General features: G+C 49.0%; 1 protein-coding gene across 9 annotated transcripts in view; it reads left to right on the top strand.

Moving 5' to 3' along the window:
• Nucleotides 1–11,532, top strand: part of NCK2 (NCK adaptor protein 2) — a 114,979-nt gene extending 103,447 nt beyond the window's left edge. For all 9 annotated transcript variants that reach the window (XM_088841384.1, XM_088841380.1, XM_055399196.2 and 6 more), the window contains one exon: nt 10,330–11,532. In XM_088841384.1, the coding sequence (XP_088697510.1) occupies nt 10,330–10,524 (195 nt within the window). In that variant the 3' untranslated portion in view covers nt 10,525–11,532. The remainder of the gene's footprint in view (nt 1–10,329) is intronic.
• Nucleotides 11,533–12,980: the final 1,448 nt, after the last annotated feature.

Below are 12,980 nucleotides of genomic sequence, written 5' to 3' on the forward strand. Positions count from 1 at the left end.
TCTCAGCAAGGCAGACGCCCTGTTTCTGAAACAATCTTGTTGGTTGGTGTGTTTTTCTTTTTAAAGTGTGTAATCCTCAGTACGTCTCTGCCACAGGCACCACTGACTTTATCTCTGAAAAGCTTCTAAAGCACTCAGGAACAGAACTAAAATGGAAAAGGACAGTTGTTAAGAGAGGGGTTTGTGTGTACAAATTGAGTCAGTGGTATGAGGCCTCTCGACTTGGAGCATACCTGTTTCCAGCACAGATTTGGGGTCTGTGTTTCAGGTGTGTGGCCAAGTCTGTCTGGGGGAACTGAGCTGTCATTCCAGGTACCTTTTTGTGTTTTCATTGTGGAGGTACTAAGCTGGTTTTATCAGTCTTTGCAAATACACCTGCCAGAGTGAAGCAAAAGTTTTGAGGATGGAGTCCAGTGTGATCATTTTCTGTTGGTTCCTATAGACTTCAGTTTAATTGTATAAATGCAACCTGTAAGACTAGTCAGCCCATGCTATGTACTGTAATTGTCCCCTGAAAAGGTTGATACCACGATTACTAAGTGCACAGTCAAGATTCCTATTGACTGATCTAGAGGGAGTTCAAGCCCACAGAAGTGGTTTCCCTTCAGACAGAGAGGGGCAGCTGTGATGGGGGTGAAAACCAGCCCCCCAGTGGTGGCAGCAGCTCGTGGTGGTGAGCACATGGGATCTAGACAGTAGCTGCATCTGAAATCTGGTCAATGAGCTTTTCTCATCCAGAGTCAATGGTTTCTGGCAGGACATCACATTAAATTGTTCTCATATGAGGTCTGCTCCATGCACAGATCAGGAGGCTTCAGAGAATCGGGTCCAGAGCACTTGCAACCCCCCTGAGCAGAAACTCAAAGAAAGCACCAGAAACCCCATCACAGTAGGAGGTGATCGAGGGACAAGGATGCTTCATAGTCAAGGAGTCGCGTCCTGATTTAGGAACGTTGGGTTTAAAGAGGCTTCTTAGAAAGGAGAGGGGTAAAAGCAGCCCCCCAGAGTGGAGACAGTGCCCCAGGTTCTTCTGTATGGGACCAGGGAACGGGAAAGTCTTTAGCAGGAGGCAGAGAGTATCACTGGCTTAGAGAAAACCTGTGACTTGTCCATGAAACAAGCACATACAGGCAGGCCATGGTCACTGTCAGACCTTGGGACCAGGTCCTTTTAGAGGTAGAGGAGGGTACTTTTCTTATCTGTACTCCACCCCCAGGAACTTGAGGAAGCAACAGTGTTACATTTGTCTCGGGTTATGAGAGGAGAAAGCCTTTTCTAAATAACTAAAGTATTGCTTGTTTGTTTTAACCATTTTATGGGGGGGAGTCTTTCCACATTTTATTCCTTCTGTTTTAATTTAGAAAACTGAGCTATGACAGCTCATTGTGTGCCGGGCCACTGGCTCTCGGGGTGGGGAAGAGGCTCTCTGGGACTTGCTTAGCTCTGCCCCTGCCATGGCCCCAGCTCGGCCTGAAGGCTGCCATGTGGCCCAAGGGTGTGCTGGATGCTTGTCTGGCTGGAACCCGCTGTTACCCGTGGTGCTATCTGCTGTGTATGTGCCTGTCTTGTGCCAAAGAGATGCTCAGGGACTCTCAGGCGTGCTGCTGCTCTTCTCCTGATGGCAGGGCGAGCCGGCTGCACTGTCTTCATGCTCGTAACCAGGTCTTTGCCCACCTGTCCTCTGCAACTGTGAGGAGCCGTTCAGATGGACAAGTCTGCTTGTCCGTTTCCTGCCTCCACTGCCTCTGCTTCCTGCCAGCACCTTCCCATCTTCTTTCCGCCCATGTGTTGTCTTTTTCCTGTTCACTCTGGCATCTCTAAGGTGAGAGCTTACCGTTCAAAGCTGCGTGAGCCGGCGCTCCACAGCCTGACCCGGCTTCGGGGTCCCGTTTCTGCAGGACCCACAGGCACCCCATTCAGTTTCCTTTTCCTTCTTCTAGGTCCCTGTGCTCAGGGCTCACCTTTGGTCACTGCAGGACCTGTGACTCCTCAGTAAGCATAGCCGCTTTTTTTAGAGTGCCTTTTCAAGATGCGTTTCATTTTTTTAAATATCCCGAGCGAGTTCAGTATAAATGAGCAAGATTCTTGCTTAATACTTTGCATTTTAAAATATTCCGTATTTTTCTGTATTGAAAAGTAAAAAGATCTGAGTTCTGGGAAATCTGTGCTTGGGCGGCGGGGGAGCTGATGGACATATTTCAGAACAACAAGCAAAGCATTGGCATATCCTACAATATCCGGGGTCAGTGATGTGTGGGTATTTCAGAGGCGTGTATTAGACATGGTTTATCAGCCAGTGAGTGAACCACATGACCCTGCGCTGGCCCTTTTCTGTCTTGCATCTCAGTATCGAGTTTTCTCTCTTCCCCTCTCTTGCTCTCATCCCTCGCCTCTAATTGTCATTTACCTTTAGCAGCTAAAGATGAAACAGTGTCAGTTCTTTGTATTTAATCATTATATTCCATCCAGATCTCATTAAATCTAGAAAATTCAAAATTCCTACCTGCCTTCTCATCTAATGCTCATCGTAAATCCTTATGTATTTATTCAGACTTATTCTGTGGATGCGGCTAGGAAACTGTTACATTCACCAGTAACTAAATTTCTGTGTACTCTGTAAACTGTCAGTGTTTTATTTTTTTAGTGGCTGTAGAAACCTAGCTTACAACTAGGTTGAGGTCTGTAAAACATCAGCCTGTGGTGTAGGAAGCCGTTTTCCTTTGTAAGATGTTAAAGATCCCAAAGAGATCATCTATTTCCCCATATTTTGTGTCCCTGTGTTTTTGTGTTGTTTATTATGAAGGGCTTTGGATGGAGTTTTATCTCTGCTGTGTTATGTGTAAAAGAAGGTGAAGAGTGCTGAATCCCCTTTTTTGGAGGGAGATGCTGTAGAAAGTGGAACAGAGGGCTGCTTGTTACCTGAAACCTGATTTGTAGCGAGAGCAGGAGGAGGTGGTGCAGGTGGCTGGGCTGTGTCACTGGGTGCCCTGGGGTAATCCCAGTCATGTGGCCGAGGGCGGCTCAGTGGCTCCTCCTGGTCCATGGAGGAGACCTCCCATCGCCCTCTCCTGCATGCTGCCCAGACTCTGCTCTCTCCTCCTGTGGACCTTCGCACACATCTGGAAAACTGTAGAGTACAGCTGCCCCCATCCCCCCAACACCCCCTCCCTGCCCAGTCTAGGCACACACGCCGTTCACACCTCACTCCTCCTCCTTTCCATCTGGAAACCCTCCATGAGCCGTGCTCCTGGGTCCCACGATGAGGCCTGTGCTCACAGGTGTAACCGCCTTCATACATGGCTGTGCTGCCGCCATGGCAGCCAGGTCAGCACTGGAGTGGATGGTGTGTCATTCTGTCGGCCGTTGAATCCCAGCACTGCATGAGACCCTAGAAAATATTCTCCACATTCACTGATGATGCAGTTGTCCAGCATGTGTGTGTAGATTCAGAGTGATGGGGGGCCAGCAGCAGCCAGAGGAGGTGCCAGCATGCCCAACGCTTCCTCTGCGCCTACTGACCCCTGGGCTTGTGAACTCAAGTCAGACTTGGTGGCCTCTGGCTCAGGATTGCTGTACCAGGGGTCCAGACAATCTCCCTTCAGGCTGCAAGTGTAACATGAAGAGAGATGAGTGTCCAGTAAATCAGTGGGAACTGAAAAACAGCTCTTTCAAACTAGAGTGCAAGTGTGAGTGTGTGCATGCTCAGTAGCTTAGTCCTGTTCAACTCTTTGCAACCTCATGGACTGTAGCCCACCAGGCTTCTCTGGTGAAATTTCCCAGGCAAGAATGCTGGAGTGGGTTGCTATTTCCCACTCCAGGGGATCTTCCCAACTCAGGGATCAAACCTGCATCTCATCTCCTGCATTGGCAGGCTGATTCTTTACCACTGAGCCACCTGAAAACTGTCAAATTCGCCGAAGAATTGATGCTTTTGAACTGTGGTGCTGGAGAAGACTCTTGAGAGTCCCTTGGACTGCAAGGAGATCCAACCAGTCCATTCTAAAGGAGATCAATCCTGGGTGTTCATTGGAAGGACTGATGCTAAAGCTGAAACTGCAGTACTTTGGCCACCTCATGTGACGAGTTGACTCACTGGAAAAGACTCTGATGCTGGGAAAGGTTGGGGGTGGGAGGAGAAGGGGACGACAGAGAATGAGATGGCTGGATGGCATCACCGACTCTGTGGACATGAGTTTGAGTGAACTCCGGGAGTTGGTGATGGACAGGGAGGCCTGGCGTGCTGTGATTCATGGGGTCGTGGAGAGTCGGACACGACTGAGCGACTGAACTGAACTGAACAGTATTCAGAAACATTTTCATAAAAACCTCCAGATCATTAGCTCTCTTGATGTAAATGTTTATTGATATACTTGCTGTTGTTGTTTAGTCACTCAGTTGTGTCTGACCCTTTGTGACCTCATGGACTACAGCATGCCAGGCTTCCCTATCCTTCACCATCTCCTGGAGCATGCTCAAACTCATGTTTGTTGAGTTGATGCCATCCAACCATTTCATCCTCTGTCACCCCTTCTTCTCCTGCTCTCAATCTTTCCCAGCAGCAAGGTCTTTTTCAATGAGTCAGCTCTTCACTTCAGGGGCCCAAAGTATTGGAGCTTCAGCATCAGCCCTTCCAATGAATATTCTGGGATGGTTTCCTTTAGGATTCACTGATGTGTTCTCCTTGCAGTCCAAGGGACTCTCAAGAGTTTTCTCCAGCACCACTGTTTGAAAGCATCGATTCTTTGATGCTCAGCCTTCTTTATGGATATACTGCTCTCATGTAAATTCACAAGTACCTGTTAGAAATGTTTCCCCCCAAGAATTAAAAGCTGTAGTGGAAATTAAAAAAAAAAACAAAAACGTATCTTGGGACTTACCTAGTGGTCTAATGGCTAAGACTCCGAGCTGACAATGTGGGGGACCCAGGTTCAATCCCTGATCAGGGAATTAGATCCTGCATGCTGCAACTAAGATCCAGAGCAGCCAAATAAATCAATGTTAAAAAGAAAAAAGAAATGGATCTAATAAATTTTAATATATGAGAAAGGTGCGTACAGCTGGCACATGTATTAATAGCACCAGTGTAATCCTTTCCGTCTTCCTACTCCATTTCTTGTTAGCCATAACTGCAGAAGGACTGTGAACAGACTTGTCTCCTAGGCTGGAGGGCTCCATTTCATTTATAGAAGAGAGGTAATTCAGGCTTTGCTCCCAGTAATCTGCTGATCACTGCAGTCAGTTAGCAAGAAGGAAAGATCATAGAAATTGCTAGGGTTTGTTTGAACCGTATCCCTTGTTTTTAACAGCACACAGGCACAGGCAAACCCAGAGTGAGGGGTGGGGGGCCCGCAGCCCCAGTAGGCACACTCCGGCCCTCCCAGCGAATGTTTTCTGCCCTGATTGTGGTTTCTCGGGGGCTTCCCTGGTGGCTCAGATGGTAAAGAATCTGCCTGCAGTGCAAGAGACCTGGCTTTGATCCCTGGGGCAGGAAGATCCTCTGGAGAAGAAAATGGCAACCCACTCCAGTATTCTTGCCTGGAGAATCCCCTGGACGGAGGAGCCTGGCGGCTGCAGTCCATGGGGCCACAGAGAGTCAGACACGACTTCACTTTTCTGTGGTTTCTCCGCCAGTGAAGGGGAAACACCTTGTCCAATGAGATGAGCTGAGGAGCCCGGATGGAGGGAGGAAGGTTTGCCTTCTGCTCCGCTCGGCTCTCAGTAAACATTTCTTTCCTGGAGGCCGGCAAGACCACCTCTTCTCTCCACCGCCAGGAGTCTTTACTGCCTGTCCTTTGAAAACAGTTCCTTCTCGACTTGCAGGAGAAACTCTGCAAGAAGTATTCACATTTTGGTCTCAAGATGCGGGCGAGGAAAGTACTTGCCCACCGGAGTTGGTGTCTGAGGCGTCTCACCGACCTCTCGGGACCTGTGACGGCAAGTCAGTCCCACCCCAGCTGCTGGGCTCGTGGGCTTCAGTCCTCTTCTCAGTGTGGTTGAGCCAGCAGACACCCGTTAAGTTTCTGTGACACGCTTAGTTTCAGAGTGTCGCTGAGTCTTCCTGCCCAGCGCCCATGGCCAGTGCAGACCAGTGTGGCTCCATCCTTCACGTGACTTCCCCACGGCTTTTGGGAAAGACGAGCCTGTAAGGACCAAGACTGGTGGCGCCAACCTCTCGGGGATCCGCTCCCCACCCCCCACCTCTGGAGCAGCCCCTTTTCTTTTCAGATCCAGGGGGCTGGCTTCTTGAGAATCCTGTCTGTGCCACCCAGGGGGCCCCCTGCATGGAGAATCTAAAGCAAGGTCTGACCCCTCAGGACAGAGTCAGATAGGCTTCCCCAGCCTGGGGGTGGGCTTTGTCGTGGAGCCATCTCCTTCAAGGAGCGTCTTAGGACATGAATCACATTCCTGTTTTGTTCTCATGGCCCTGAGCACTTGAAAGCACTGTGCGTGGTTCTCTCAGACCTGATCTCAAACTGCATCTGAAGCCCCTGACGGCCCTGCCCCTGAGCTGCTCATTCAGGGCGTCTGCAGTGGAGCCTGAGAATTTGGTTTTTCTGACAAGCACCCAGGTGATGCTACTGGACTTGGGAGCACAAATTGAGAAGCCCTGGCCCAGTTCATCCTCAGGCTTCCTTTAGAACTTGGTGACGTGTAACAGTGCATTTTAGCACATCGATCAGAAGCACAGAGATGCTGGAATGAGAGTTCTCCAAAGGTTCGGCACGCACTGCTTGGTGTAAACTTAATTCCTCCCATGTCCTTAATGTCAAGGTTTCTGCTCAGGAGCCCACAAAATTAAAAATTACTGTCTCTGATACAGCGACCAGTTTTACTGCCGTAATGCATATGTACAGGAGACACATCAGGAGGCTAAATTAAGGCACTTAAATTAAAAGCAAATGCAGAAAGTCATCTGCTGATTGTGGGGCATAAGTAAAATTGAGTCTATCACATAGTGACGCCGTCTCACGCACGCCCTCCGTACGATGCCGCTTTGTCTATAAACTGATTAAAGAGTCTCTAAAACTAACTCAGTGCCTGGCTGGTCCTAAACGTAAAACTGAAGTTGCCTTCTATCTTTATCAGAAGGCACAGGCTTTTGGCACAGAACGTATATGTTTCTAAAAATGAACAAATCTTGAAACTACACATTGCTTCTTGAAAACTGGAAGCCGCAAGAGAAAACTGAGTGGTCCCTAACATGTGTGTACTGCTGGACACAGGGCATGGTGACTGCTCGAGTCTTCACCCACCAGAACTGACTGCCACGTGACTGGGCCAAGGGGCTCATGCTCAGGCCATCCTGTGCAGAGCACCTGTCGGGCAGTACCTGTTTACTTTGTTCTGTTTTCAGAACCATACACAGCATCCAGCTTGGGTGGGAATACTGATAACACTGGGGCCAGCTCACATTCATCTTGATTAGTCTTGTGTAAATGTGAAAATAGCACTGATTTGAGAATTGTGCAATTGATTACTTAAAACGTCCTTCTGTGCCTTTTAGACTATTTAAACTGTTTTGTATTAAAGTATGGCCAGTTAATGAGGCTTTCCTGGTGGCTCAGCGGTAAAGAATCCGCCTACCAATTCAGGAGATGCAGGAGACTCAGGTTTGATCCCTGGGTCAAGAAGATCCCCCAGAGGAGGATATGGCAACCCATTTCAGTATTCTCGGCTGGAGAATCCCATGGACAGAGGAGCCTGGCAGATTACAGTCCCTGGAGTCACAGAGAGTCGGACACGACTTAGCGACTAAACAACGATGGCCAATCAACAATGTTGTGATGGTTTCAGGTGCATGGCAGAGGGGCTTAGCCATACATATACATGTATCCATTTTCCTCTAGACTCCCCTCCCTTCCAGCCTGCCACATAACACTGAGCAGAGTTTCTTGTTTTATATGGTATGTCCTTGTTGTTTATCTGTTTTAAACATAGCAGTGTGCACAGTGATGGCTGGTTGATCCGATGAATCATTCATGATGACTCATTTCTTTTTTGGCGGAAGGGGCATAAGAGATCAAGTTTGGGGAATAAGTTTCAAGTTCTGCATACCCCTCTCCACCCCCTGCAGGCCCCTAATCCTCTAATGGCTGTGATTCTGGAAAAAAAACACACAACCCAAAGCCTAACGGATCTAGATCTTTCCATCTCTTCCTGAAATTTTATCCCCCCAGTGTTTCCTGGGCTTCCCCAAAGGCTTTGGGCCCTGGCTTTAGTATAGAGATAAGATAAGGTTTTCCCCTCAAAGATTTATTTGGTCTATTTTGGGCAAAGGGACACACAGTTACTAACTAACTGAATATGTATAGCTCTGTGATACTTTTTAAAAATGTATTTATTTTAATTGGAGGATAATTACTTTACAATATTGTGATGCTGACGGTTGTGACTATTGGGGGCCAGCGGCTCACCCCAGATCTGGGTTCTCCCAGACACCCCTTTCCCTGAGTTGTCATTGGTTTATATGGAGTTGTCTCTCATTTTGCAAGATCTGTTCACTTTTGATCAAACATTTGCAGAGTCAGTGTAAAAACTAATGAAGGGATGCTTGTTGGTTTTGTCCTGCTGGGAGACTTGTGAGCAGGGGCTGGGTTGGTGGTGGGTCGTCACCAGCAGTGAGTTCCTGGTTTGGGGAAGGGTGAAAGTCTGGGCTCAGAATTCATTTTAGACCTGGATCATACAGTTCCCACCATCTGTTGAGCTCTCTGTGGACACAGCCATGGATTAGACGCAGCCCTGACCAACAGATGTGTCAGGATGTCTTCTGCTGAACAGTAGCCAAGGAGGTGTTTCAGTGATAAAGAATCCACTTGCCACTGCAGGACACGTGGATTTGATCCCTGGGTTGGGACAATTCCCTGGAGAAGGAAATGACATCCCACTCTAGTGTTCTTGCCTGGAGAATCCCATGGACAGGGGAGCCTGGTGGGCTGTGGTCCATGGGGTCGCAAAGAATCAGACACGACTGGGCGACAGTAACAACACAGCCAAGGAGAGTGGAGCTTATCCGGTCTGGGGATGCAGAGGCATCTCCACGTGGCCATTCTGCGCTCTGAGACCCTCAGGAATGGTTGAGCAGGGAGAGGGACAGAGGGTGGCTCAGAAACGGCAAGAACAGGAGTGACAGTGGGACGGGGGCAGGGTGGGACACCCTTCCATCTCATTGACTGGGTCTGTGTCACCCGTCAGGTTCCAGTCTCAATCCTTACTTGTGGTCAGCCACCTGGCCTAGCCCTTCTTATTGAAGGGACCGTCTTTTTTCTGTTGTATATTCTTGCCTCCTTTGTCACAGATTAATTGACCCCGAGAGTGTGGATTTATTTCTGGGCTCTCTCTTCTGTTCCATTGACTTTTTTTTTTTAATCAAAGATTATAATTGTACAGTATAGAGAAGTATAGAAAAAATACAATTATCGGAGGATAACTACCCTACAATATTGTGTTGGCCTCTGCCACGCATCAACATGAATCATCCACAGGTATACATATGTCCCCTCCCTTCTGAGGCCCCGTCCTGTTTCTCTCCGCATCCCACCCCTCTAGGTTGTCACAGAGCACTGGGTTGAGCTCCCTGTGTCATACAGCAAATTCCCACTGGCTCCTGTACACATATGGTAATGTGTATGTTTCCATGCTATTCTCTCAGCTCCTCCCACTCTCTCCTTACCCCAGTGTGCCCAAAGGTCTGTTCTCTGCCTGTCTCTACTGCTGCCCTGCAAATAGGTTCTTCCTAGATTCTATACACATGTGTTAATACACAGTATTTGTCTTTCCTTTTCTGACTTACTTTACTTTGTGTAACAGGCTCTGGGTTCATCCACCTCACTAGGACTCATTTGCATGCATTCTTTTTTCATAGCTGAGTAACATTCCAATTGCATATATACACACCACGGTTTCTGTATTCATTCATCTGTCTGCTCCATTGAACTTGGTGTCTGTAGTTGGGCCAGCACCATGCTGTTGGCTGAGCTCCTAATAGTGGTGGAAGCCAGAGGAAGTATATTTCTAGCTGCAGCCTATGTACAGACCACTTTCTACAAATCCAAGAACTAGCTGGGGAAATGAAAAAACATGCATTGGTTAGCATCGGTGCTGTACATTTCAGAACAAGCCTCCAGTTTTCAAATAGCGAAAGTACATTTTACACCGTAAATACTAAGTACAGTGTCAGTTTTCTTCGATCCAGAATACAAGCATCTCACCAGCCTCCGGGTGGTTCTAAACATCAGGAGGTGGCTGCCCTGGGTGTGGACCGGAGCCCAGGCTTCCCAACCGGTGCACAGAGCCCAGTGGTAACCTGTGTGTGTTCTCTTTCCCCCACAGCCCAGTGACTTCTCCGTGTCTCTCAAAGCATCAGGGAAGAACAAGCATTTCAAGGTTCAGCTGGTGGACAACGTCTACTGCATTGGGCAGCGGCGCTTCCACACCATGGACGAGCTGGTGGAGCACTATAAGAAGGCCCCCATCTTCACCAGTGAGCATGGGGAGAAGCTCTACCTCGTCCGGGCGCTGCAGTGACGCCCCGGGAAGGCGCCCTGGCCGGGCTCTCCTGCAGGCCCTGTTCTCTCCGCCTGGTCCCCTCTTTGTCCAGGTTGGTTATTTGCCACCCGCCCCACTCTTTGCCATCCCGGGCCCTCCCGGCTGGTTTTCGTGATGGGAGGTGGACAGAGCGAGTCGGTTCACTTTATTCCTCCTCCGTGGGAGACAGCCTTAGTCCATTCACACCGCTCGCGCCAGCAGACCCCCTTACAGACCTCGGGTGCCATGCAGATACACCAGAGCCGCCCTTACGTCCGTGAGCCACAGAGCAGGCGGCACCTGCCTGGGGACCCGCAGTCCTGACCCCAGCAGCCCTCCATCTGTGTCGTTTGCGCTCCCATGGCTCCCAGGCTCTCCGGGGACAACCCCGGGTGCTCTTAGCAATACTGGAACCCCCGGGCGGGACGGGAGGGAAGATGCTGTCCAGTGCCTTTGGGGCTGCGCTTGCAATAAAGAGAAGAGGTCCCGGAGTGCTGGTTTGCAGAAGAGGGGCCAGAGACCGGGGGAGACGGTGGTTTCGGAAATTTCCCCCTGACGTGCCATCAGCAGAGTGCTCTTTCCTCGTGCCCTTCGGCTCGTTTCAATCTCACAGTGATGTATTTAATTCTCAACGTCATATGTACCTGTAGCCATTTGTTGACACTAATGCAGATGATTAAGGAAAACAGGTGATCTTTGGGGAGGGGAGCGACCCACACTTCACACGCACACACACACACACACACACACACACAAAATATATATATATAGTAATTGCTTTACAGGGAAATTTTTCAGGGTTTACAAAAGGATATGTGATTGGTAGTAAGAGACACAGAATGTTTATGAAGAAATTGCATTTTCTTTTCTCTTTACATCTGAACTCCTTTATAGTTCCAATATACAGTCTTGAGATGGCACATTCCTACAGTTGAGGAAGGGGTCTTGAGACCTCCTAAACTACATACTCAGTTTTTTGGATATTGTAATAAAAAAGTATTATGACGAGACCCTGTGTGTGTTCATCTTTTGGCAAGCCTGGACTGAGCAGTGGGGAAGGGGTTCCTATAAGCTTGAGCACTCAGTGTCCCCAGGGGACCGTTTTGAGGGAGGGCTTCTAACAAGCTTATTACTTGTGTGTTTTCTTTTTCTACCACCGCATTTTTGTATCTTGAAATAATAAATTTTAATTAGCATGACTCCAAGAGAAGCCAGAATCTCAAGTTTGGTCTTAAAATTACTCTTTGGAAATTATATGCGTCACCAGACTGTTACCAGCTAGCCTTCTCTCCTCTAGCTTTCCTCTCCCCTCTCCTGCCTGCCTTTCGTGCACTGGGAAAGCCATTGTCCAGCCCCTCTGAGTGCTGGGCACTGGGAATACACAGCCAGAGAGCACTGGCTTGCAGCAGACATGTGCTCATCTCTCTCTCTTTGCTGGACTCAGCATCCTTGTCCCAGCTCCTTGAGGTGGTCCTGCGATCATACCCATCACACAGATGGAGAAGGTGAGTCACCAGATGATTGACCGAGGGTGTGGCTGCTGCCTCCTGGAGCAGGTGGCAAGCCCAGGGTCTGGCTTCAGGACCACACCTACCCCCCACAACGCCGGCCTTGGGAGGCTCCTCTCTGCGAGTTCATTGTATCTCTAGTTGTTGCCTTTGTTATACGTTTGATGATAAATTAGAAATTTGGTGTCTGGTACCTGAAATTGATGGGGCTTAGGTGACTCAGTGATAAAGAATCTGCCCACCAATGCAGGAGATGTGGGTTCGATCCCTGGGTCAGGAAGATCCCTTCGAGAAGGAAGTGGCAACCCACTCCAGTATTCTTGCCTGGAAAATCCCATGGACAGAGCCTGGTGGGCTCCAGTCCATGGGGTCTCAAAAGAGTCGGACGTGACTTAGGAACTAAAGAATCGGAGGTTGGGGGCACCCAGTTACATAAGAATGGACCTCTAGGTGAGTGAGGCAGACCATCACCTTAGACAAAACAGGTAGATCCTGGGCTTTGTCAGGGAAATCCCACTTCCTCCCAGCTCTGGATCTTCCCGTCCTGAGTTCCACCTTGACCTCATGCAGGAGTCCCTTTATATTGAGAGTGCCTGGACACCAAAATACTGATACACACAGCCATTCAGGAAGAAATAAAGGACACACTACAAACACAAGTTTTGGCTTAAGGAACCTCTTTAAGGCTTATGGTTGTAATGGACTATTTTTAATCTCAGACAACTGAGGGGGGATCTCTAGGGCCCTGGGGTGGATCAGGATTTGCATCTGTGAGGTTCCGTGAGGGGGTTAGGGGTGTCCAGCAGGGCCCCGCGTGGTTTGAAGTGTGGATCACCAGCAGTCTGTCCAGGTACATTTGTGCTGTCACCTTTCTGCACACCCAGAGCTTCCCTGGACAAGTTTTGTAGTTCCCTTCTTTGCACAGACATTGGAGGACAGTAACACTTG

Source organism: Moschus berezovskii, chromosome 11 (genome assembly GCF_049115385.1).
Source record: "Moschus berezovskii isolate FMDL1 chromosome 11, NW_MosBer_1.0, whole genome shotgun sequence".
In the NCBI taxonomy this organism is placed as follows: domain Eukaryota; kingdom Metazoa; phylum Chordata; class Mammalia; order Artiodactyla; family Moschidae; genus Moschus; species Moschus berezovskii.